The sequence below is a fragment of the Homarus americanus genome, unplaced genomic scaffold, assembly GCF_018991925.1.
Source record: "Homarus americanus isolate GMGI-L3 unplaced genomic scaffold, GMGI_Hamer_2.0 scaffold48406, whole genome shotgun sequence".
Lineage (NCBI taxonomy): Eukaryota > Metazoa > Arthropoda > Malacostraca > Decapoda > Nephropidae > Homarus > Homarus americanus.
The window spans coordinates 5110751-5133238 of NW_024753828.1; the positions used below are offsets into that span (position 1 = coordinate 5110751).

Genomic DNA, 22488 nt, shown 5'->3' on the forward strand with positions numbered 1-22488 from the left:
GCCATAACCCCTCAGACACCTCCCCCACCAATCCCGAGACCCTCCTCTGAGAAACCTCCCTTCCGCTACACTACCAAACCTTACACTGAAACTAGACCCTCTACAGATCCCTCTCCAACCAGACCAGTGACACATATTAGACCAATCACGCCTACAAGACCAGTGACGCCTGCTAGACCAGTTACCCCACCAATACAACCGGTCACTCCTACCCATCATCCTCACCCCCCAACCACGACCCCCAGCCCCTCTGTGCCTAAAACCTTGTTACCGGACAAGACGTGCACGAGCAGCGTGGAGTGCCCCAGGCACTTAGCCTGTCAGCGGAAACGTTGTGTAGACCCGTGCAAGGTATCGAGCCCCTGTGGTAGTGGGTTCGTGTGTCAGGTGATGAGTAACAGATTAACGTGTCAGTGTCCCACGGGGCCAGTCCTTGGCTCCCGGTGTCCCCAAGGTAATATAATGTGTCCCAAACTCCTCCTCCTCCCGTTTACTGTATTTTGAAGCTTTGATGCCGCTTGGTTGGTCAGGCAGGCTTGGCTGGCTGGCCTGGCCTCATCAAGCCGAATTCTTAAGCATGTCTTGAGCAGTCACGGAGAGACAGTATCTCTCTAATACTCGTCTTGTATTTTATGACCCAGGTTATGACGGCTGCTCAAGTGGTTGATTAAGAATTTGAGCGCTCTTGCCCCTCCCTCCCTCTTGGAGCTTTCGGAAATCTTTTTTATATGTTAAGTGATTGTCCAATGGAAGATGGTTTCTGCAAGACCGTGGCGGACCTCAGCTGAGCCACGCCACCTCGTGCATAAGACCCAGTTACTGTAGCCAACCTGGAAAGAATTCTCAAAGGTTTATGCGTGCATTATTTTTCTCGCAGGTGGGGATAAGGTAATCACTTTTAGATATGATTGGGTGACAGTACGGGCTTCTCCGCCAACTTTTTGCTCTAACTCAGTCAAGTTATATGAAAGGTCTTGTATGGATACCTTATAACACTACATATTTATTAATAAGAGAAACGATTTGTTGTTCTCACGTCTCTGATTCATGGAAAGTTAAACGTAGGAACCTTTGAGAATTTGAACCTTCAGGAGGTGGGCCAACCTCCCTGACGGGGGCGTTTGTGGTGGAGGTCCGCCACTGTTGACTTCCTCCTGTCCCTCCCTCCCTCCATCCCCCCCTTCCCCTCCCCCTCTCCAAATTCCTCCAACAACGGCGTAACTTCCCTACAGTTCCCTCCATAAACACAAACCTGTTTGTTGTGTTTTGTCTGTGTGAATGAACGACGTCAACTTGTGTCGTCCTGTCTGTCTGCCCGCCCCCGTCTTCCGTGTCTGTCTTATTTGTCTGTCTGTCTGTCTGTCTGTACCTGCTTCACCGTGACGTTGCCTTCAACAAACCATGTTCTTTAACACCGTATTCTTTTGGCCACGGACCAAGTGGGGACCTGCTACTAAAACCCTGAAGAAAGATCAGAATGTGTCTGTATTGCTGCTTCTACTGTGACATCACCTGCTTCCATAACCTTGTGTGCTTCACTCACCCACTGCTTCATGTACCAGCTTTATTAACCCAATGAAGCATGGAGTCTGCTTCACCAAGGCGAAAAGAGCATTAAAAAAAAAAAGCTTTTGTTTGGAACGTATTATTTGTAGTGTTTGTGTTGATGTTTTTGTTTTGTTATTGTTGTTGTCTTTGCTAACCAGTTGAACGAGCCTGCGGTAGTACTACTGATCCGTGTGTTTGTATCTTTTGTACTATTAATTTGTTGTAATGCTTGTTGATGACGTAGCTAACCCACCGCGAGGCTTACTTCAGGAGGTTTACCATAATGGAGGCTTACCAAGAGGCTTTATCATAATGACTCTCCCCTACCCTGCCTCAAGTTGACCTCCTGGGTTCACCTGCCTCAAGTTGATCTCTTGGTTGACCTGACCTCTGTGCACTGTGGTGTGGTGGTGCATGGGTCTGTGCCTGCCCCCCCCCCCTTTACCCCACGCATGCCTTGATTTGTTTGTATGCCTGTGTTTGTTTATGATGTTTGTAATTTGTTTTTGTTTGTGCTTTATTTTGTTTTTTGTTCACAGGGAAAACTAATTAATGTGTTGTTTTAGGCAACTCAAACATACTTATACTATACCATGTTGCACCATCACCAACACCGCCAATATCACCACCACTAAACTATAACAATATACTTACTGAACAAGAACTTCCTCCCTATGATAACATTTAATAACTGATTGATAGATTGGATGGTGCCAGATTCCATGACTTATTTTCCTTAGATAATAGTGAAGTGACTTATGTAGATTTAGCTGATGAACTGTGCTGGTGAACTGAAACGTTTACGTGTTATTCAGGTGAACTTGAGATTGTTCACCTGTATCAATACGTTAACATTCACCTGTTCACTTTAACGTAATGAACAGTTCACACATCACTGTTTTCGTCATTATGTGTTTAATTAGGTTTACCCCTCACACATTTCCCCCCTCACACACTTCCCCCCTCACACACTTACCCCCTCACACACCTCCCCCCTCACACACCTCCCCCTCACACACCTCCCCCCTCACACACCTCCTCACACACCTCCCCTACACACCTCCACACACCTCCCCTCACACACCTCCCCTCCACACACCTCCCCCTACACACCTCCCCTCACACACCCTCCCCTCACACACCCCCTCACACACCCCCCTCACACACCTCCCCACACACCTCCCCCCTCACACACCTCCCCCTCACACACCTCCCCCCTCACACACCTCCCCCTCACACACCAACAGATGCAGTGCACATCCCCTCAGCTCCCACACACAAGAGTCAAGGAGATCATTGTTTTAAGCACCAACAATATCCTTGGAAAATGTTCTCTATTCTTGTCAAGTGAGATATATCATGATATATAGTTTGAGTATGCTAGTGAGAGGACAGCTAGTTACTAGTATACTCTAGGTACTAGTTTGCTAAGCATTTGGTATACTCAATACTTGGATGGTTCCGGTTCAGGTGTCGTTGGTGGTGACGTTTGTTATTAAAGGTCAACTTCAAGTAGTTTATTTTCATGGTAATTGTCTCTCAGTTATTAGACGTTAATGAGTCCCCCGCCGTCACCAGCCCGTAACCTCCATTCTGTCGCTAAAGTTCTTTTATAAAACATTTTTTCCTCTCCTTCATCTCTCTCCGTGTGACCTGGAACCTGTGTTGCATCTCATCTCCAACCTTGTGATCCATCCTGGCGCTGGTGACCTTTGGTGACCTTATCCCATGTGGTCATATAGCCGTAGGATGTCGGGATGACTCTGAGTGCCCCACCAGCCAGGCTTGTATCAATGAGAAGTGCCTCAACCCGTGTGTGGCCCGCAACCCCTGTAGTGCCAAGGAGGACTGTAAGGTGCAGAACCAAAAAGCCACCTGTCTTGCTGGTGAGTACCCCGACAGTGTCCACACCCTCTCGTCACTGTCCTGTGTAGCGGGGGAAGTGTTTGATCACTTTCCTCTACGATGGACGGCGTTTGATAATGATAATCTATATTTGTATTCCAGGGCTGCTCTCATTACTTTCTTATTTATGAGGAAATCGTTATTTACTTTCCCGTGCTAAAGAAAGTGTTGCTTTACTTTCCTTTGTACATAAATCTTATCATATTCTTTATATGAAGGACAGTAGCCTGGCACTTTCCTCTGTAAAAGTGTTTGATTGCTTCCCCCGTGTGTGTGTCTCAGAGTAAAATTTGAGGAAGTACTGTGTAGAAGTAAATATTGTTCTGTTGTAATTCTTGTTTCCCCTTTTCTCTCTTTGCAAAGATTATTATCAACTATTTCCTCTAGTATTTATCCTATTTTGTCATTTCCTCTTCCTTATTTAGCTGCGTTATCTTACTTGAAGCTATATCTTGTAGTTGAAGCCTGAGCACCGTATCTTAAAGCTATATTCCCCTCAGCTAAGATTGTCCACCTTAGCTGAGACCTACAGTATACATCTTAGCTGAAACTGAAACTCCTTCCTTTAAGCTTTTGCTCCAGTACTCCCCCATGACCCCTTTGCAGTACCCCCCCTCCATGACCCCTCTGACCCCTCTGCAGTACCCTCCATGACCCCTCTGCAGTACCCTCCATGACCCTCTGCAGTACCCCTCCATGACCTCTGTAGCACTTCGATCCCAGTAACTCCTCTCCCAACGTGTCTAATTAGCTCCCTCCTTCCCTGCCCCCCTCTCCGTCCACCTGGTGTAGTCGGGTGTCGCAGTAACACCGACTGCCCCAGTAGTACCGCCTGCTACAACAAGGAGTGTCTATCCCCTTGCCAACTGAGGAACCCCTGTGAGACGTCCGAGAGATGTGAAGTTCGCGATCACATCCCCTTCTGCATCTCAGGTATTGTGTTGAACGAGTCTTGACGCTGCCCTCCCCCCTCCCCTCAACCCATTTGACGCTAACTATCCGCCACTTCATTTGCGCGCCCCCACCCTACTACTCCCACAACAACTCACCCCCTTCCCCTCCATCTCACACCCCTGTTTTGTTTCGCGTAATATTTAGGACATAATCAGTAATAATTAAGGCAAAGCAAGAACTAATAATAATAATAATAACAGCATCATTTGTCTAATAACGAGAATAACAAAGTGTTCGACTGAATATTGTACCGCCCCCCGCCCCTCTAATGACCGCCCCTCTCACCCCTAACGACCGCCCCCTCCCTAACGACCGCCCCCTCCCCTAACGACCGTCCCCCACACACCGTTCACCCCATCCCCTCTCCTCCTCTTTGTTCGTCATGTTTCTGGTCCTCCTATTCTCACTTCACTTTATCTCTTCCTCTCCTTCCTCTTCGTCTTGTTCCCTCTCCCCTACCTGCCAAACCCTAACCTAACCAAGACCCATTCAAAGTCACGAAGGGCGGTTACCTCGGCCCTCTGATCACCGCCCCTCGTGGTTTCCTTACCTGTGCCCTCTCACCCTTCCCTCTCCCCTCACCTCTCCCTCTCACCCTTCCCTCTCCCCTCAGCTGACCAGACTACCCCCCCCCCCACCAGACTTCTTCCTGACGTATTAATAGTTATGCCTTGCCCTTCCTGCTGTTGTTGTGTAGAGTTCTGTGCTCACAACATACTGCCCTGATATGTTGTGTAGAGTTCTGTGCCCACAACATACTGCCCTGATATGTTGTGTAGAGTTCTGTGCTCACAACATACTGCCCTGATATGTTGTGTAGAGTTCTGTGCTCACAACATACTGCCCTGATATGTTGTGTAGAATCCTGTGCTCACAACATACTGCCCTGATATGTTGTGTAGAGTCCTGTGCTCACAACATACTGCCCTGATATGTTGTGTATAGCGATATACCCAACATATCAGAATAAATTAATATGTTCTTCCCTGGCTGACGATGCACTTGAGCTGTGATGCATAATACCAAGTGTTAACGCTGCCAGAGCCAACCTCACCACCTTGCTGATGTACCATATCTCGCCTCACACTACCCAGGCCCCGGGTACTGGAAGGTTCTCAGGGTGGTCACCTTCTCCCTCACCTGAGAATGAGAGAACACATCCACCTGCATCACGGTATAGTCTCAATCCTATTTCCTGCGCCATTTTACCCGATGGCTTTTGAAAGAATTGAAGACAGGCGTTTGGGCAGCCTTCTTGAGTTGTGTTGGTTAAATCGACTTACTATTGACCATTGTTTGTACACCTGGACTCTCTCTGTGTACAGGCTGAACCAACGTGATCTTGTATGTCGATTTTACTGAATAAAATATATATTAATTATGTGTTGTCAAGACAGGATAGAATGGGATACTGACTGCCTGGTGCACGGTGTATCGTAGCTTGAGTGAGCCAGGTGGGTGTGTTCTGTCATCTCCCATATGAGGTTGAAGGAGTCCAGTCTAGGAACCTCTGGAGACCCGGGCTGTGCTCTCATGACTTACCAGCGAGCTTGTACATTAACTGCCCTAATGATAGTTGTCATAGATGTAACTGGTAGCATTAATACAGCCACAGTAATTGTAATATTGTTATTAATATCTGATTGACTGACTGTGAGAGATGTGTGTGAACCACCCCACAAGAAGCCTCGACTGTAGATTCGAACCACCGAACCATTTGGGTGTTTCATCTGTTTATTAAGATTTTTTGTCGAATCGCGTAGTTTCGTTAGCGGAGTCTGGTTGTTGGAAGACCTCTTGGGGGGTTTAATGTATCTGTAATGACTTAAGTAGTGAGGAAAATGGATGAAACTGAGATGGAACGAATCGAAACTACTGTCGAGGTTTCGTCCACTGTCATTCACTCTCTCATAACCACTTAGACTGTGCCGGACATACTGTAGTTGTACTGTGACGTGCCACTCAGACGTCACTCACTCACCACTTACACAAACCACTCAGAAACACCAGACTGAACCAGAATTCAGGGACAACAGCAAAGCACACCACTCACACCCATCAGACTTGAATTAAAAATCATCACTCAGGTGCCACCAGTCATACATCACTCAGATGCGTGTGTCATTCACCACTAGTCACAGATACAACATCACCTACAGACCCATCACTCGTCTACAGCTCAGTTACATACAAACACAATATATTTCTACTAAGACTGATCGCTGACAGACCATGAAGACCTATCACTAAGACCCGACACAAAGGCCTGTACAAGAGAAAGGGATTTTCAAAGCCCCTCCATGGTTAAGACCTCCAGGGGAAGGGCGTACAGTATCTGGGTTTAGAGAATGACGAGGTTATGAGCTGGAGTTTGTGCCTGACAGACGCCGGGTGCCGGGCTGACGCAGACTGCCCGCACGACGAGGCCTGCTTCACCACCCACTGCATGGACCCCTGTCAGATGACGGAGGCGTGTGGCCTGGACGCCGAGTGTAGGGCAGTGGAACACGTCCCCAGGTGCTCCTGCCCCTCAGGATACACTGGCGACCCCATCATTAAGTGCTTCCCAGTACTCCCTGCAGGTAACTCCCCCAGGATGAAGTTTTCCCTCCCCTTCCCTATTCTCTCCCCATAGCGTTGTTTCCACAGCCTCCCGTGGGTTGTGTCTCCCTCCACCCCACAGGTAACCTTCCCAACCGGGCCCATGTGAGACTATTGTACTGTACTAGACTGTGTCCTCCTGACCTGGACTATACACCTGTATTGACTGTAGGAGATGTCTACCTGCCGCTACTGATCTTGTTCTCGCTTTACCTCACTAGCATGTCCTCTAACGTGTATTAATATCACTCACTCGCTGTGTACTCTAAGTATATTACATGTTATGCCTCGTATAGTCCAGGTAGTGTGTACAGCAACACTCAACACTATCGGTTTAAGTAGACAACAAACACACACTTTTCATCTTCTGAATAATTTTAGCACAACAATCTTCAGTACAAGAGCCATCACATGTGTTAACTGTTGACTGTATTCAAACCAGTCACCATCAGGATCAAGTTTGTACCAGAGTTTACACAGTATCAAAGATGCACACAGACCAGAGAAGGACAGTCATGTACACACTATAATCAAGAGTGTTATTATTTTTATAAGCCTATAGAAGCATGATAGTGGTGAGGCTCAAGTGAGGACCTCGAGTAGTAACACTGCCACTTGACATGAGAGAACACACACACACATACTGTGCCCTCGCTCACTAGTACAGAGACCCGCTAAAGTAGAGTAAGAGAATCAGTTTACAGTCAGCAACACAAAGCTAAATGTAGAGTTAAACAGAGCTTAATCAACACGCAGTAGGTGCCACACAGGTGAACATAGAGTGCCATAGTAGGTGCCATACAGGTGAACATAGAGTGCCATACAGGTGAACATAGAGTGCCATACAGGTGAACATAGAGTGCCATAGTAGGTGCCATACAGGTGAACATAGAGTGCCATAGTACAGGTACATAGAGGTGAACATAGAGTGCCATAGTAGGTGCCATACAGGTGAACATAGAGTGCCACACAGGTGAACATAGAGTGCCATACAGGTGAACATAGGTGCCATACAGGTGAACATAGCGTGCCACACCTTTTAATTAAATTCACAGGTGTAATAGGTCATTATGGGGTGAGTATTATCTTACATGTTAAAATTTTTAGGCTTAGGTTAGGTTAGCTTAGGTCTGGTTAGGTTAGGTTAGGTTAGGTTAGGTTAGGTTAGGTTAGCTTAGCTTAGGTCTGGTTAGGTTAGGTTTGTTCCTTGTGGATTTAAAAGTTAATGAAGTGTTATGTGTCTAAGTTAATACATTCCCTGTGAGCTAAGTTTAAGTAGGCAGGATTATTATTATTATTATTATTATTATTATTATTATTATTATTTTGTTGTTGTTAAGCTTAAAATACAATGTCTCTTTATTTACAGTTTAATATAGTTTCTATTCAAGATTTTCGATAGATAGATAGATAGATAGATAGATAATGGTAATAATTGATAAGGCAGATAAAAGGATATAAAATTGATAATGATAATAATGACAGCTAGACAGGTATAGAAATAGACAGTTAATTAGACAGATATGGGAATAGAAAGTTAATTAGACAGGTATGGAAATAATTAGACAGGTATAAGAATAATTTAGACAGGTATAGAAATGGACAGGTGTAGAGTAAGGAGACACTTACTAACTATGACTGTTCCCGGGTGGTCCAGAGTGTACCTGTCACGCCAACGAAGACTGTCCATTTGGTTTTACCTGCGACGGCTGTACCTGCAAACCACGTAAGTCTGTCTGCCTGTCTGTCTGTCTGTGGTATGTCTGTGCTTAGTCTTCTTGCATGTCTGTTAAGTATGGGTCTTGCTGTGTGATATGTTCTCTTCTTGTCTGTCTATCTGTCTGTATGGTGTGTGTATGTGGTATAGTTCACATATTCTGTCTGTCTGTCTAATTTCACGTCTTGACTGTTGTTGTATATATAATTATTTATATAATTGACTTCTCTCCATATAGTTCATTATATGTAGGTTTCACATTTTACAAACCCTCGATATAACGGACTTTCTTCTTCATATAATCCGCTAAATAGAGGATTTCACTGTATATATTTGCTTAGTTTATTTTCATTTAATGTAGTTTATCCTGTAGTACAGTTTTCTGTGAGCTCCCTGATTTAGCATGAACTTCGCTATCCAAGCAGTTTTATTTTTTTTTCCATTTCATCTTAGTTTTCCTGTATTGTATATATTATTTCCTGGGATATTTCTAATTTGGGTAATTATGAAGATCAGTATCGCTCTTCAGTCCATTATAGGGAAAGAGTTTATAGGATAAGACTAACCTAACCTATATCTTGCTTAGCTTGACCACTATATTCTTTTATGGTTTGGTTTGGTTAGGTTAGGTTTTGCCAGATCTCCATTTATAGAACATTTATTATATACAGTTTTTAAACACGAAATACAAGGACTGAACGCGATGCTGATCTGTGTAAGAACGGCTCCATTATTACCTCCCGTTATTGTGTTGAGTTTAGTGCTGTAATTTAACCAATTTTATCATTTTTCATCCACCTGCTAACATTTTATTTTAACATTTTATGGATAATTTAAACATTTTGTGCTAATATTGTGTGTGTGTGTGTGTGTGTGTTTGAGAGTACATTACACATATTAGTGTTAAGTTTATTCCAAAGATCTTGTTTTAGTCTCTGTCATCATCTCAATCATCGTAGACAACAGTTTAACATTTTCTGATTAATAAATATATATATATCCTGGATTACTACCTGGCCTCCATTCCTGTTCTCATCCATTTTGTCCATTTTGTAAATATATTCATTTTCAATTTTTTTTTATGACTAATCCCCCAAAAAATTCCCTTTTAACAATTTCCGTTGAGGTCCATTATCCACCTCAACCAATGTGTGTGTTGTGACTATTTCTCATTTAACAATTTTCCTTTCACAACCTCTTCTTGGTGTTGCTTCGTGGTGCTCCTGCTCCTGCCCCGACCCTCCATTGTAAGTTTTTATGTTGTTTACTAGTTATGTGTGTATATTGTTGTTAACTACTTTATTCAACTATAAATTACTGTTGTAGTTTGGGTTGTATTAGTTTTTGTTGTGGTACTGTATGTTGTGAATGACTCAAGATTTGATTCCATAATTTATTGTCTTGTCCTCGTCGGCATCAGCTCCTGGGGGGGGGGGGGTCACAGTTTACACGAGTCATTCAGTATTAGGTTCTACAGTACTAAAAGTCTTTAAAACTATTTAAATGGGGCTTAGTATTTTTGCTTCTTTAATTATAAATGAGCAATTTTTATTTTCCATCAACTCATGGAAATAGTAAATTATTCCTACCAAAAGTGTTAGATTTGGTATAGTAAAAGTGACACAGCAGCCCTTCAGTAAGCCTTGATCCTGTGAGTGACCGCCACACCCTCCGCTCTCGCCCTCAGAACTATCTGATGTAGTTGGGTGTGACCCGCCGTGCCAAGGAGACGAGGAGTGTGACGAGGTGGACCTCATCTGCCGCCCAGGTAAGTCACCATCTTGTTCCTATCCTGGATGATTTCTCGTGACCCGGGGATGTCTTATGACTCCCAGGTGAACTCTCATGCCCATGGGTAACCTACCTGTACCCTGGCTGTCCTGACCTCATGAGCAAGTCATTGGAGTCTTCACAGCCTGCTTACCTGACACCTCCTTCAGCCTAAATACGAGGACTGCAAAAGGTGACCTCCGGAGTGTGAGGACAGAGGAGGGCCAGTTCCTCACTAGGCTGAGGAGGTCAAGTGAGGTCTGTCAGTGGTGAGATTCCAAGGCGTGTGCTCATGAGACGTCTCAGGTCTAACCTTTCAACAACTCACGCCTCGCTCTTCCTCGCTAACTGCCGCATTGTGGCATGTGGTTCGGCCTGCTGGTTAACGTGCCTGTCATGATACTAACTGCTGTTAACATAATACCGAGATGTGTCTGTTGCCTGGGTTACGGCGCCAATGCCACTGCCTGGGCAACGACCCACGCTCCACCGCCAATGTAAAGACGTAGGGACTGCCTCCAGTAACCTTAGGTAACAGTTGAAGCATCAAGTAGCTACTAAAAGCAAGCAGGAATGACGTGCATGAGGCCCGAGGCTTGTGCTGCAGCATGCCCGCCCTACTAACACCAGCGACAACAACAGCGACAACAACAACCGTAAGTATGAGCCACGCCTGCAGGTGACGTCACACGCCACAACACCGACAAACACAAGCTACATCACCAGGTGCTACTTGGTTCCCGAGACTCACGGATGATTGTACAGTACTTTCTTACCTTAACTTCCTGGAGTCTTGGAGTTAGAAATATTAATGATATAATTTGAATTGGTAAAAGTACTTCCACTCCCATCCCAGAGCCTCTGTTTGAAGGTTGCGATGTTAGTGATGTAGCTTGTGGTTGGTAGAGTGGCTTATGACGTCACCGGAATGTAAGCTGAAGCCTCTTGTGTTTGTGCTCTTGCCTGTGATTGGTGGAACGATGCATGACGTCACCGGAGTTTCTTGGGTAACCGCTGTGATGTGAGTGGCGGCACAAGGGATGACTCGGGTGACGACTCACTAGAAGCATTATTCACCGAGAAAGATGATCATGTTAGGATCTTTTTCTCGCTGGGTGTGACTTACAGAGGTGTGGTCATCACTCCTTGAGGCTGTTGTTGGTCACTCACAAGCTGCGGTGTGGTCATCACTCCTTGAGGCTGTTGTTGGTCACTCACAAGCTGCGGTGTGGTCATCACTCCTTGAGGCTGTTGTTGGTCACTCACAAGCTGCGGTGTGGTCATCACTCCTTGAGGCTGTTGTTGGTCACTCACAAGCTGCGGTGTGCGGTGTGGTCATCACCCTTGCGCTGTTGTTGGTCACTCACAAGCTGCGGTGTGGGCTGCGGTGTGGTGAGGCTGTTGTTGGTCACCAAGTCACTCAAGCTGCGGTGTGGTCATCACTCCTGAGGCTGTTGCTGTCACTCACAAGCTGCGGTGTGGCCATCACACTCCCCTTGAGGCTGTTGTTGGTCACTCACAAGTGGTGTGGTCATCACCCTTTGAGGGGCTGTTGTTGGTCACTCACAAGCTGTGGTGTGGTCATCCCTTGAGGCTGTTGGTGTGTGGTCATCACTCACGTGGTCACCACAAGCTGGTGTGGTCATCAATCCTTGAGGCTGTTGTTGGTCACTCACAAGCTGAGGTGTGCTGGTCATCAGCCGGGTGGTGTGGTCACCCTGAGGCTGTTGTTGGTCACCACAAGCTGAGGTGTGGGTCATCATTCTTGAGGCTGTTGTTGGTCACTCACAAGCTGCGGTGTGGTCATCACTCCTTGAGGCTGTTGTTGGTCACTCACAAGCTGAGGTGTGGTCATCACTCCTTGAGGCTGTTGTTGGTCACTCAAGCTGGAGGTGTGGTCACTCCTTGAGGCTGTTGTTGGTCACTCACAAGCTGGTGTGGTCATCACCCTGAGGCTGCTTAAGTCACCACAGCTGCGGTGTGGTCATCACTCCTTGAGGCTGTTGTTGGTCACTCACAAGCTGAGGTGTGGTCATCACTCCTTGAGGCTGTTGTTGGTCACTCACAAGCTGAGGTGTTGGGTCATCACTCCTGAGGCTGTTGTTGGTCACTCACAAGCTGCGGTGTGGTCAATACCCTTGAGGCTGTTGTTGGTCACCACAAGCTGAGGTTGGTCACTCACTCCTTGAGCTGCTGTTGGTCACCTCGCTGCTGCGGTGGTCATCACTCCTGAGGCTGTTGTTGGTCACTCACAAGCTGCGGTGTGGTCATCACTCCTGAGGCTGTTGTTGTTGGTCACTCACAAGCTGAGGTGTGGTCATCACCCTTTGAGGCTGTTGTTGGTCACTCACACAAGCTGCGGTGTGGTCATCACCTTGAGGCTGTTGTTGGTCACTCCAAGCTGCGGTGTGGTCATCACCCTGAGGCTGTTGTTGGTCACTCACAAGCTGAGGTGTGGCTCATCACTCCTTGAGGCTGTTGTTGGTCACTCACAAGCTGAGGTGTGGTCATCACTCCTGAGGCTGTTGTTGGTCACTACAAGCTGCGGGTGTGGTCACCACTCCTTGAGGCTGTTGTTGTCACTCAAGCTGCGGTGTGGTCATCAATTCTTGAGGCTGTTTGTTGGTCACTCTGCTGCGGTGTGGTCATCTACCCTTGAGGCTGTTGTTGGTCACTCACAAGCTGAGGTGTGGTCATCACCCTTGAGGCTGTTGTTGGTCACTCACAAGCTGCGGTGTGGTCATCACCCTGAGGCTGCTGTTGGTCACTCACTGCTGCGGTGTGGTCATCACCCTGAGGCTGTTGCTGGTCACTCACAAGCTGAGGTGTGGTCATCACTCCTTGAGGCTGTTGTTGGTCACCACAAGCTGCGGTGTGGTCATCACCCTTGAGGCTGTTGTTGGTCACTCACAAGCTGCGGTGTGGCCAATCACTCCTGAGGCTGTTGTTGGTCACTCACAAGCTGAGGTGTGGTCATCACCTTGAGGCTGTTGTTGGTCACTCACAAGCTGAGGTGTGGTCATCACTCCTGAGGCTGTTGTTGGATCACCACTACAAGCTGCGGTGTGGCTGGTCACTCCTGAGGCTGTTGGTCACTCATCAATGCTGCGGTGTGGTCATCACTCCTTGAGGCTGTTGTTGGTCACCACAAGCTGCGGTGTGGCTCATCACTCCTGAGGCTGTTGCTGGTCACTCACTCCTTGAGGCTGCTGTTGGTCACCTGCTGCTGAGGTGTGGTCACTCCTGAGGCTGCTGTTGGTCACCACAAGTTGAGGTGGTCATCACTCCTTGAGGCTGTTGTTGGTCAGCACAAGCTGCGGTGTGTGGTCTGGTCACTCCTGAGGCTGTTAAGCTGTCACTCACAAGCTGTGTGTGTGCTAAAACGCAAGGAAAAGCTAAAACGCACAGCGGCTATTATACCACATTTACAGCTGGAGCCCTAATATACCACATTTGCAGGTGTGAGCCCTGTGGAGGGACGCCTGGCAGGTGTGCTGGCAGGGAGCCCTGTGGAGGCGTGAGCCCTGTGGAGGGACGCCTGGCAGGTGTGAGCCCTGTGGAGGGACGCCTGGCAGGCGTGAGCCCTGTGGAGGGACGCCTGGCAGGCGTGAGCCCTGTGGAGGGACGCCTGGCAGGTGTGAGCCCTGTGGAGGGATGCCTGGCAGGTGTGAGCCCTGTGGAGGGACGCCTGGCAGGTGTGAGCCCTGTGGAGGGACGCCTGGCAGGTGTGAGCCCTGTGGAGGGACGCCTGGCAGGTGTGAGCCCTGTGGAGGGACGCCTGGCAGGCGTGAGCCCTGTGGAGGGACGCCTGGCAGGTGTGGGCCCTGTGACGGTGGAGCTCACCGCACTAAACTTAATCAGTTAATAGTGTGCTTGTGACTGTTGCTATCGAGCTTAAAACCTAACTGTCTAACCGATGCTTATGTGTCTGTACTTGTTTAGTTGCTTCTAGAACACTGCTGCTCTATACTCTACACCTGGACCCAGGTTCTACATCAGTCGTACCTTATGTTTTCACCATAACTGAAATGGAACTGTTCACTAGAGTTTTAGAGCAATTTGCACGCCATCTTTGTGTCGTGGCTCTGTTGACTCGGGCACGTTCTTATATCAGGAGTTATGTGAAGATGTTAAGGTTCCAAGGTGTGAGAATCGAGTCCGTGGTCCCCGAGTGTCGCTGCCACACGGTCCAGCTGAGGCTCTGGGCCGTGCTGCGTGTGTGACAACCGGGGGCTCCGTATTCCTCTTTTATTTACACAATAACAATAATAATAAACAGTATCATATAAAATGTAAGTAGTTTGTAAGTATGTTGTTTAAGTAGCTTGTAAGTTCGATTCTTCCGTAGGCTTTCTCGAACCTTGTGTCTGTATATATCAGCATGGCACAGTTTTTGTACATTGCCGGTGTACGCGAACGTTTACGATCTAAAGGCTTCGTCACACCAAGAATTTCGCTTGGCGTGAGGCGATAAACGATGTTTGAGCATGTGTGTGTGTGTGTTCTGCTGGTGACTGAATAGCTTTGTTGTTTGGCTGCATGGTGGCGCCCCGCCTCTTATTATTCACTAACCTATTTCACGTTTTCTATGTCTCGGTGAGTTACCTAATCCCATTTTCTCTCATATATTATTAACCTCGTATCATTTTCTTTGTCCTAATTTTTGCTAACTTCACCTCCCACACTCCACCAGATATATAAGTCTAATCATGCACGGATAATGTTACATTATATTATTGCATTTGGGCTAATATACAGTGGTACTAAATATGATTCATGTTAAGCCAACAAGACAACAGACGGACTATACTCGTACACGTTGTAGACAGGCACAGTTACCACAGCCACACGGAGTAGACCACACCATCATCACACACACGGAGTAGACCACACCATCACAGCCACACGGGGTAGACCACACCATCATCACACACACAGGGTACACCACACCATCATCACACACACGGAGTACACCACACCATCATCACACACACAGGGTAGACCACACCATCACACACACGGGGTAGACTACACCATCACACACACGGGGTACACCACACCATCACACACACACGGGGTACACCACACCATCACACACACGGGTAGACTACACCATCATCACACACGGGGTACACCACACCATCACACACACGGGGTACCACACCATCACACACACACGGGGTAGACTACACCATCATCACACACACGGGTACATCACACCATCACAGACACACGGGGTACACCACACCATCACACACGGGTACACCACACCATCACACACACGGGTAGACTACACCATCATCACACACACGGGGTACATCACACCATCACAGACACACACGGGGTACACCACACCATCACACACACGGGGTACACCACACCATCACAGACACACGGGGTAGACTACACCATCATCACACACACGGGGTACACCACACCACACACACGGGGCACACCACACCATCATCACACACACGGGTACACCACACCATCACAGACACACACGGGGTACACCACACCATCACACACACGGCACCACACCATCACACACACGGGGCACACCACACCATCACCACACACACCGGGGTACACCACACCATCACCACACACACACACACACAGGGTCGACCACACCCACAAACAGACACTCTGTTCACATCTTCATGAACAGATATGTACGGTAGGTCAGAGCCCCCCCCACACACACCCAGTACGACAGAAAGAGGCGCATGAGAGCGTTTGGTGTGGCTGTGAGTGTGTTGTGTCAGCATCACGCCACACCCACAACTACACCACACCACCTAAGGAGGGGTGAGACGCCAGCTGCTACACTCGTTGGTCTAATCACTAACGCACAACTTAACACGGATACTTAGCAGACAGAGAACTTGAGTCCATAATCCATTTAGCTGCTCGTGCTGGAAGCTAACACCCCACCCACGTCTCCACAGTCCTTCCCTCCTCCCCCCTCCTCCTCCCACCTTAGTCACTAGTTGGTAACCAGTGAACTAGAATAATTTAATGCTGAAGACTACTCACCACCCACCAAGGTTACAACCCCCTCCCTTCACCACCAAGTAACACCACGAACGACAACTCATCTCCCTCCCCAGCCGTAATCCAGCAGCGGTAGACGTCAGTTGACCACTAACAACACAGGAGACTGATGCCGGGCCTGGCCTGCACGGGAGCACGCGAGTTGTGGGTCTGGTCTCATCCGACACTACCTCATCATGGTCCAGATTTCTGTTATGAATCCACTTGAGATCATTGTCCGTGTTATCATCTCATTACATCATATAAATCAGGTCGACAAAATGTCACATGTTGGCCTCACAGGATGTTTTGAGGATGGCACGAAAAAATTTATCTCAAGTTTGATTTTCCACAGTATTATGGCTTAAGAATAACACTGAAATTCATTTTCATGGTTAAGCCAACGCCTAGACCTTGGCGTAACGGAAGTCTGGCCATGTATCATGAAGATAAGAATATTAATAATAATCCAAAAAAAATAGTGGGGGATTATGAGATGGTAGACAGCATGTTGACGCCGCTGTTGTTACGTTTCTCTTGCAGCATTAACCCTCAGCACAACTACCACACCTGTTACAGCCACCACCACCATCACACCGGCCACCACACTAACCCAACCTGATGGTGACGCTCATACCGTCGTGCCACCCACCGTGCCACCCACCACACCACCCTCCACCCCAACACCTCCATCCACCCCGTCATCCACTCCTTCATCCTACCCTCACACTCCACCAGTCACCGACCATACCGAGCTCACCTACCCAGAGACACTACTTACCAACACCACGGTACCTCGGGAGACAGGCCTGCCAACTGCCTCCACCATTGAAGAAGGCCTGCCAACATCCACCGCCATAGTAGAACAAGACATATCAACTCCTTCCACTGTTGAGGAAGGTGTGTTTACCCTTCCTACTTTTGAAATAGGCATAACAACATTCCCGCACATTGAACAAGGCCCTGTTGAAGTAGGCACACCTGAAGGAGTGTCGACCCACCCAACCACGGATAAGCCAGCAACTCCAGCCATCCCAGGGTATGTCGAACCCACCAAGCCACAGCCTGTTACTCAAGAGTACACTGGATCAACCCACCCAACCACGGATAAGCCAGCAACTCCAGCCATCCCAGGCTATGTCGAACCCACCAAGCCACAGCCTGTTACTCAAGAGTACACTGGATCAACCCACCCAACCACGGATAAGCCAGCAACTCCAGCCATCCCAGGCTATGTCGACCCCACTACAGCAACGCCAGAAGCCACCAAGCCACACATTTTCACTGAACATCCCATTATTTTCCCTGATCAAAATATATCCCGTGTTACCGGAGACTATACCACTGACAGACCACTGGGTCCTGGCACTGACACACCATTAGTTACTGTCTCTGACCTACCACTGGGTCCTGGCACTGAAAGACCATTGGTTACTGTCTCTGACCTACCACTGGGTCCTGGCACTGAAAGACCATTGGTTACTGTCTCTGACCTACCACTGGGTCCTGGCACTGATAGGCCGTATCCTGGCACTGTCAGACCACTGGATCCTGGCACTGACAGACCACTAGGTCCTGGCACTGACAGACCATTAGGTCCTGGCACTGGAAAACATCTCATTGGTTACTGTCTCTTGACCTACCACTGGGTCCTTACACTGATAGGCCGCATCTTGCACTGACAGACCACTGTCCTGGCACTGACAGACCACTCAGGCCCTGGCACTGAAAGACCATTGCCATTGCCCTGACCTACCACTGGGTCCTGGGCACCGATAGGCCGTATCCCAAGCACTCGGACAGACCACTGGGTCCTGGCACTGGAGTTGACCATTGGTTACTGTCTCTGACCTACCACTGGTCCTGGCACTGATAGGTCAGATCCTGGCACTGACAGACCACTGTTCCAAGGCACTGACAGCATTCACTAGGTCCTGGCACTGAAAGACCATTGTCACTGTCTCTGACCTACCACTGTCCTGGCACCGATAGGTCGTATCCTGGCACTCCCATTGGGCATTCCACTGGGTCCTGGCACCGACAGACCATTAGGTCCTGGCATCTGAAAGACCATTGCTTACTGCTCCTGACCTACCACTGGGTCCTGGCACCGATAGCCGCATCCTGGCACTGAAAGACCATTGGTTTCTGTCTCTGACCTACCACTGGGTCCTGGCACTGACAGACCATTAGGTCCTGGCACTGACAGACCTCTGGGTCCTGGCACTGAAAGACCATTAGTTACTGTCTCTGACCTACCACTGGGTCCTGGCACTGATAGGCCATATCCTGGAACTGACAGACCATTTGGTCCTGGCACTGCCAGACCAGTGGAACCTGGCACTGAAAGACCATTGGTTACTGTCTCTGACCTACCACTGGGTCCTGGCACGATAGGCCGTATCCTGGCACTGACAGACCATTAGGTCCGCACTGACCTACCACTGGGTCCTGGCACCGATAGGCCGTATCCTGGCACTGACAGACCAATGGGTCCTGGCACTGACAGACCATTGGGTCCTGGCACTGACCTACCACTGGGTCCTGGCACCGATAGGCCGTATCCTGGCACCGACAGACCACTAGGTCCTGGCACTGACAGACCACTGGGTCCTGGCACTGATAGACCAGTGGAAACTGGCACTGACAGACCATTGGGTCCTGGCACCGACAGACCACTGGGTCCTGGCACTGACAGACCAGTGGAACCTGGCACTGACAGACCACTGAGTCCTGGCACCGACAGACCACTGGTCCTGGCACTGACAGACCTCTGGATCCTGGCACTGACAGACCATCCCTCACTGACAGACCACTGGGTCCTGGCTGACAGACCTCTGGGTCCTGGCACTGACAGACCTCTGGCACCTGGCACTGACAGACCTCTGGGTCCTGACACTGACAGACCTCTGGGTCCTGGCACTGACAGACCATTGGTACCTGGCACTGACAGACCTCTGGGTCCTGGCACTGACAGACCCTCTGGTACTGACAGAAACCCTGGGTCCGGCATTGACAGACCAGGGTCCAGGAACTGACAAACCTCTGGTCCTGGCACTGACAGACCTCTGTCCTGGCACTGACAGGACCACTGGTACCCGGCACTGACAAACCTCTGGGTCCTGGCACTCGACTCCGTTCTGGCACTGACAGACCTCTGGGTCACTGACAGACCACTGGGTCCTGGCACCGATAGGCCGTATCCTGGCACTGACAGACCACTGGGTCCTGGCACTGACAGACCATTGGGCCCTGGCACTGACAGACCACTGGGCCCCACAGACAGACTCTTGGTCCTGGCACTGACAGACCTCTGGGTCCCAGCACCGATAGGCCGTATCCTGGCACTGACAGACCATTGGGCTGGCACTGACAGACCATGGTCCTGCACTGACAGACCACTGGTTCCTGGCACTGACAGACCATTGGGTCCTGCCACCGATAGGCCGTATCCTGGCACTGACAGACCATTGGGTCCTGCCACTGACAGACCATTTGGTCCCACTGACAGACCACTGGTCCTGGCACTGACAGACCACTGGGCCCTGGCACTGACAGACCTCTGGTCCTGGCACTGACAGACCACTGGGTCCTGGCACCGATAGGCCGTTCCTGGCACTGGCAGACCATTGGGTCCTGGCACTGACAAACCCTGGGTCCTGGCACTGACAGACCTCTGGGTCCTGGCACTGACAGACCACTGTCCTGGCACCGATAGCCCGTATCCTGGCACTGACAGACCACTGGGTCCTGGCACTGACAGACCATTGGGCCCTGGCACTGACAGACCACTGGGCCCTGCACTGAGACCACTGGCCCCGGCACACATACCTCTGGGTCCCTGGCACCGATAGGCCGTATCCAGCACTGACACATTGTCCTGGCACTGACAGACCATTTGGTCCTGGCACTGACAAACCTCTGGGTCCTGGCACTGACAGACCACTGGTTCCTGGCACTGACAGACCATTGGGTCCTGCCACCGATAGCCTTATCCTGGCACTGACAGACCATTGGGTCCTGCCACTGACAGACCATTTGGTCCTGGCACTGACAGACCACTGGGTCCTGGCACTGACAGACTGTCCTGGCACTGACCGACCACTGGCCCTGGCACTGACAGTGGTCCTGGCACTGACAGACCACTGGTCCTGCCACCGATAGGCCATCCTGGGACTGACAGACCATTGGGTCCACGACAGACCATTTGGTCCGCACTGACAAACCTCTGGGTCCTGCACGACAGACCACTGGTTCCTGGCACTGACAGACCATTGGGTCCTGGCACTGACAGACACTGGGTCCTGGCACCGATAGGCCGTATCCTGGCACTGGCAGACCATTGGGTCCTGGCACTGACAGACCATTTGGTCCTGGCACTGACAAACCTCTGGGTCCTGGCACTGACAGACCACTGGTTCCTGGCACTCAGACCATTGGGTCCTGGCACTGAAAGACCATTGTTACTGTCTCTGACCTACCACTGAGTCCTGGCACCGATAGGCCGTATCCTGGCACTGACAGACCCTCTGGCACTGACCTACCACTGGGTCCTGGCACTGACAGACCTCTGGTTCCTGCACGACAGACCATTGGTCCTGGCACTGAAAGACCATGGTTACGTTCACTCCACCACTGGGTCCTGGCAACCGATAGGCCGTATCCTGGCACTGACAGACCTCTCGGTCCTGGCACTGACCTACCACTGGTCCTGGCACTGACAGACCTCTGGTTTCTGGCACTGACAGACCATTATTGGGCACTGAAAGACCATTGGTTACTGTCTCCTGACCCTACCACTGGGTCCTGGCAACCGATAGGCCGTATCCTGGCACTGACAGACCATTGGGTCCTGGCACTGACAGACCACTGTCCTGGCACTGCCAGACCTCTGGGCCCTGCACTGACAGACCTCTGGTTCCTGACACTGACAGACCACTGGGTCCTGGCACCGACAGACCACTGGGTCCTGGCACTGACAGACCTCTGGGTCCGGCACTGACAGACCTCTGGGTCCTGGCACTGACAGACCCTCTGGGTCCTGAACTGACAGACCTCTGGGTCCTGGCACTGACAGGCCAACCTGGCACTGACAGACCTCTGGGTCCTGGCACTGACAGACCATTGGCCCTGGCACTGAAAGACCATTGGTTACTGTCTCTGACCTACCATGGGTCCTGGCACCGATAGGCCGTATCCTGGCACTGACAGACCATTTCCGTCCTGGCACTGACAGACCAATGGGTCCTAGCACTGACAGACCTCAGTCCTGCACTGACAGACCCTGGTTCCTGGCACTGACAAACCTCTGGGTCCTGGCACTGACCTACCACTGGGTCCGCACTGACGACCTCCTGGGTCCTGGCACTGACAGACCATTGGGTCCTGGCACTGAAAGACCATTGGTTACTGTCTCTGACCTACCACTGGGTCTTGGCACTGACAGACCACTGGGTCCTGGCACTGACAGACCTCTGCCTCCCACGACAACCTCTGGGTCCTGGCACTGACAGACCACTTGGTCCCACTGACAGACCACTGGGTCCTGCACTGAAGACCTCCTGCACTGACAGACCTCTACCTGGCACTGACAGACCATTGGGTCCTGGCACTGACAGACCTCAGTCTGAACTGACAGACCATTGGGTCCTGGCACTGAAAGACCATTGGTTACTGTCTCTGACCTACCACTGGGTCTGCACTCACAGACCTCTGGGTCCTGGCACCGATAAGGCCGTATCCTGGCACTGACAGACCATTGGGTCCTGGCACTGACAGACCTCTGGGTCCTGGCACTGACAGACCTCTGGGGCCCTGGCACGACAGACCACTGGGTCCTGGCACTGACAGACCATTGGAGGCCTGGCACCACAGACCTCTGGGTCCTGGCAATCGAAGGCCTGATCCTGACACTGAAAGACCATTGGGTCCTGGCACTGACAGACCACTGGGTCCTG

General features: G+C 49.9%; 1 protein-coding gene across 1 annotated transcript in view; it reads left to right on the plus strand.

The window, feature by feature from the left end:
* The window catches only part of LOC121855503, a 257960-nt gene that overhangs the window by 138708 nt on the left and 96764 nt on the right, over positions 1-22488 (plus strand). The window contains 11 exon segments of the mRNA XM_042350478.1: positions 3291-3434; positions 4246-4386; positions 8666-8734; positions 10413-10493; positions 11624-12002; positions 12852-13367; positions 13955-14282; positions 14541-14732; positions 14844-14955; positions 17075-18154; positions 21978-22267. Of these exon segments, the coding sequence (XP_042206412.1) occupies positions 3291-3434; positions 4246-4386; positions 8666-8734; positions 10413-10493; positions 11624-12002; positions 12852-13367; positions 13955-14282; positions 14541-14732; positions 14844-14955; positions 17075-18154; positions 21978-22267 (3332 nt within the window).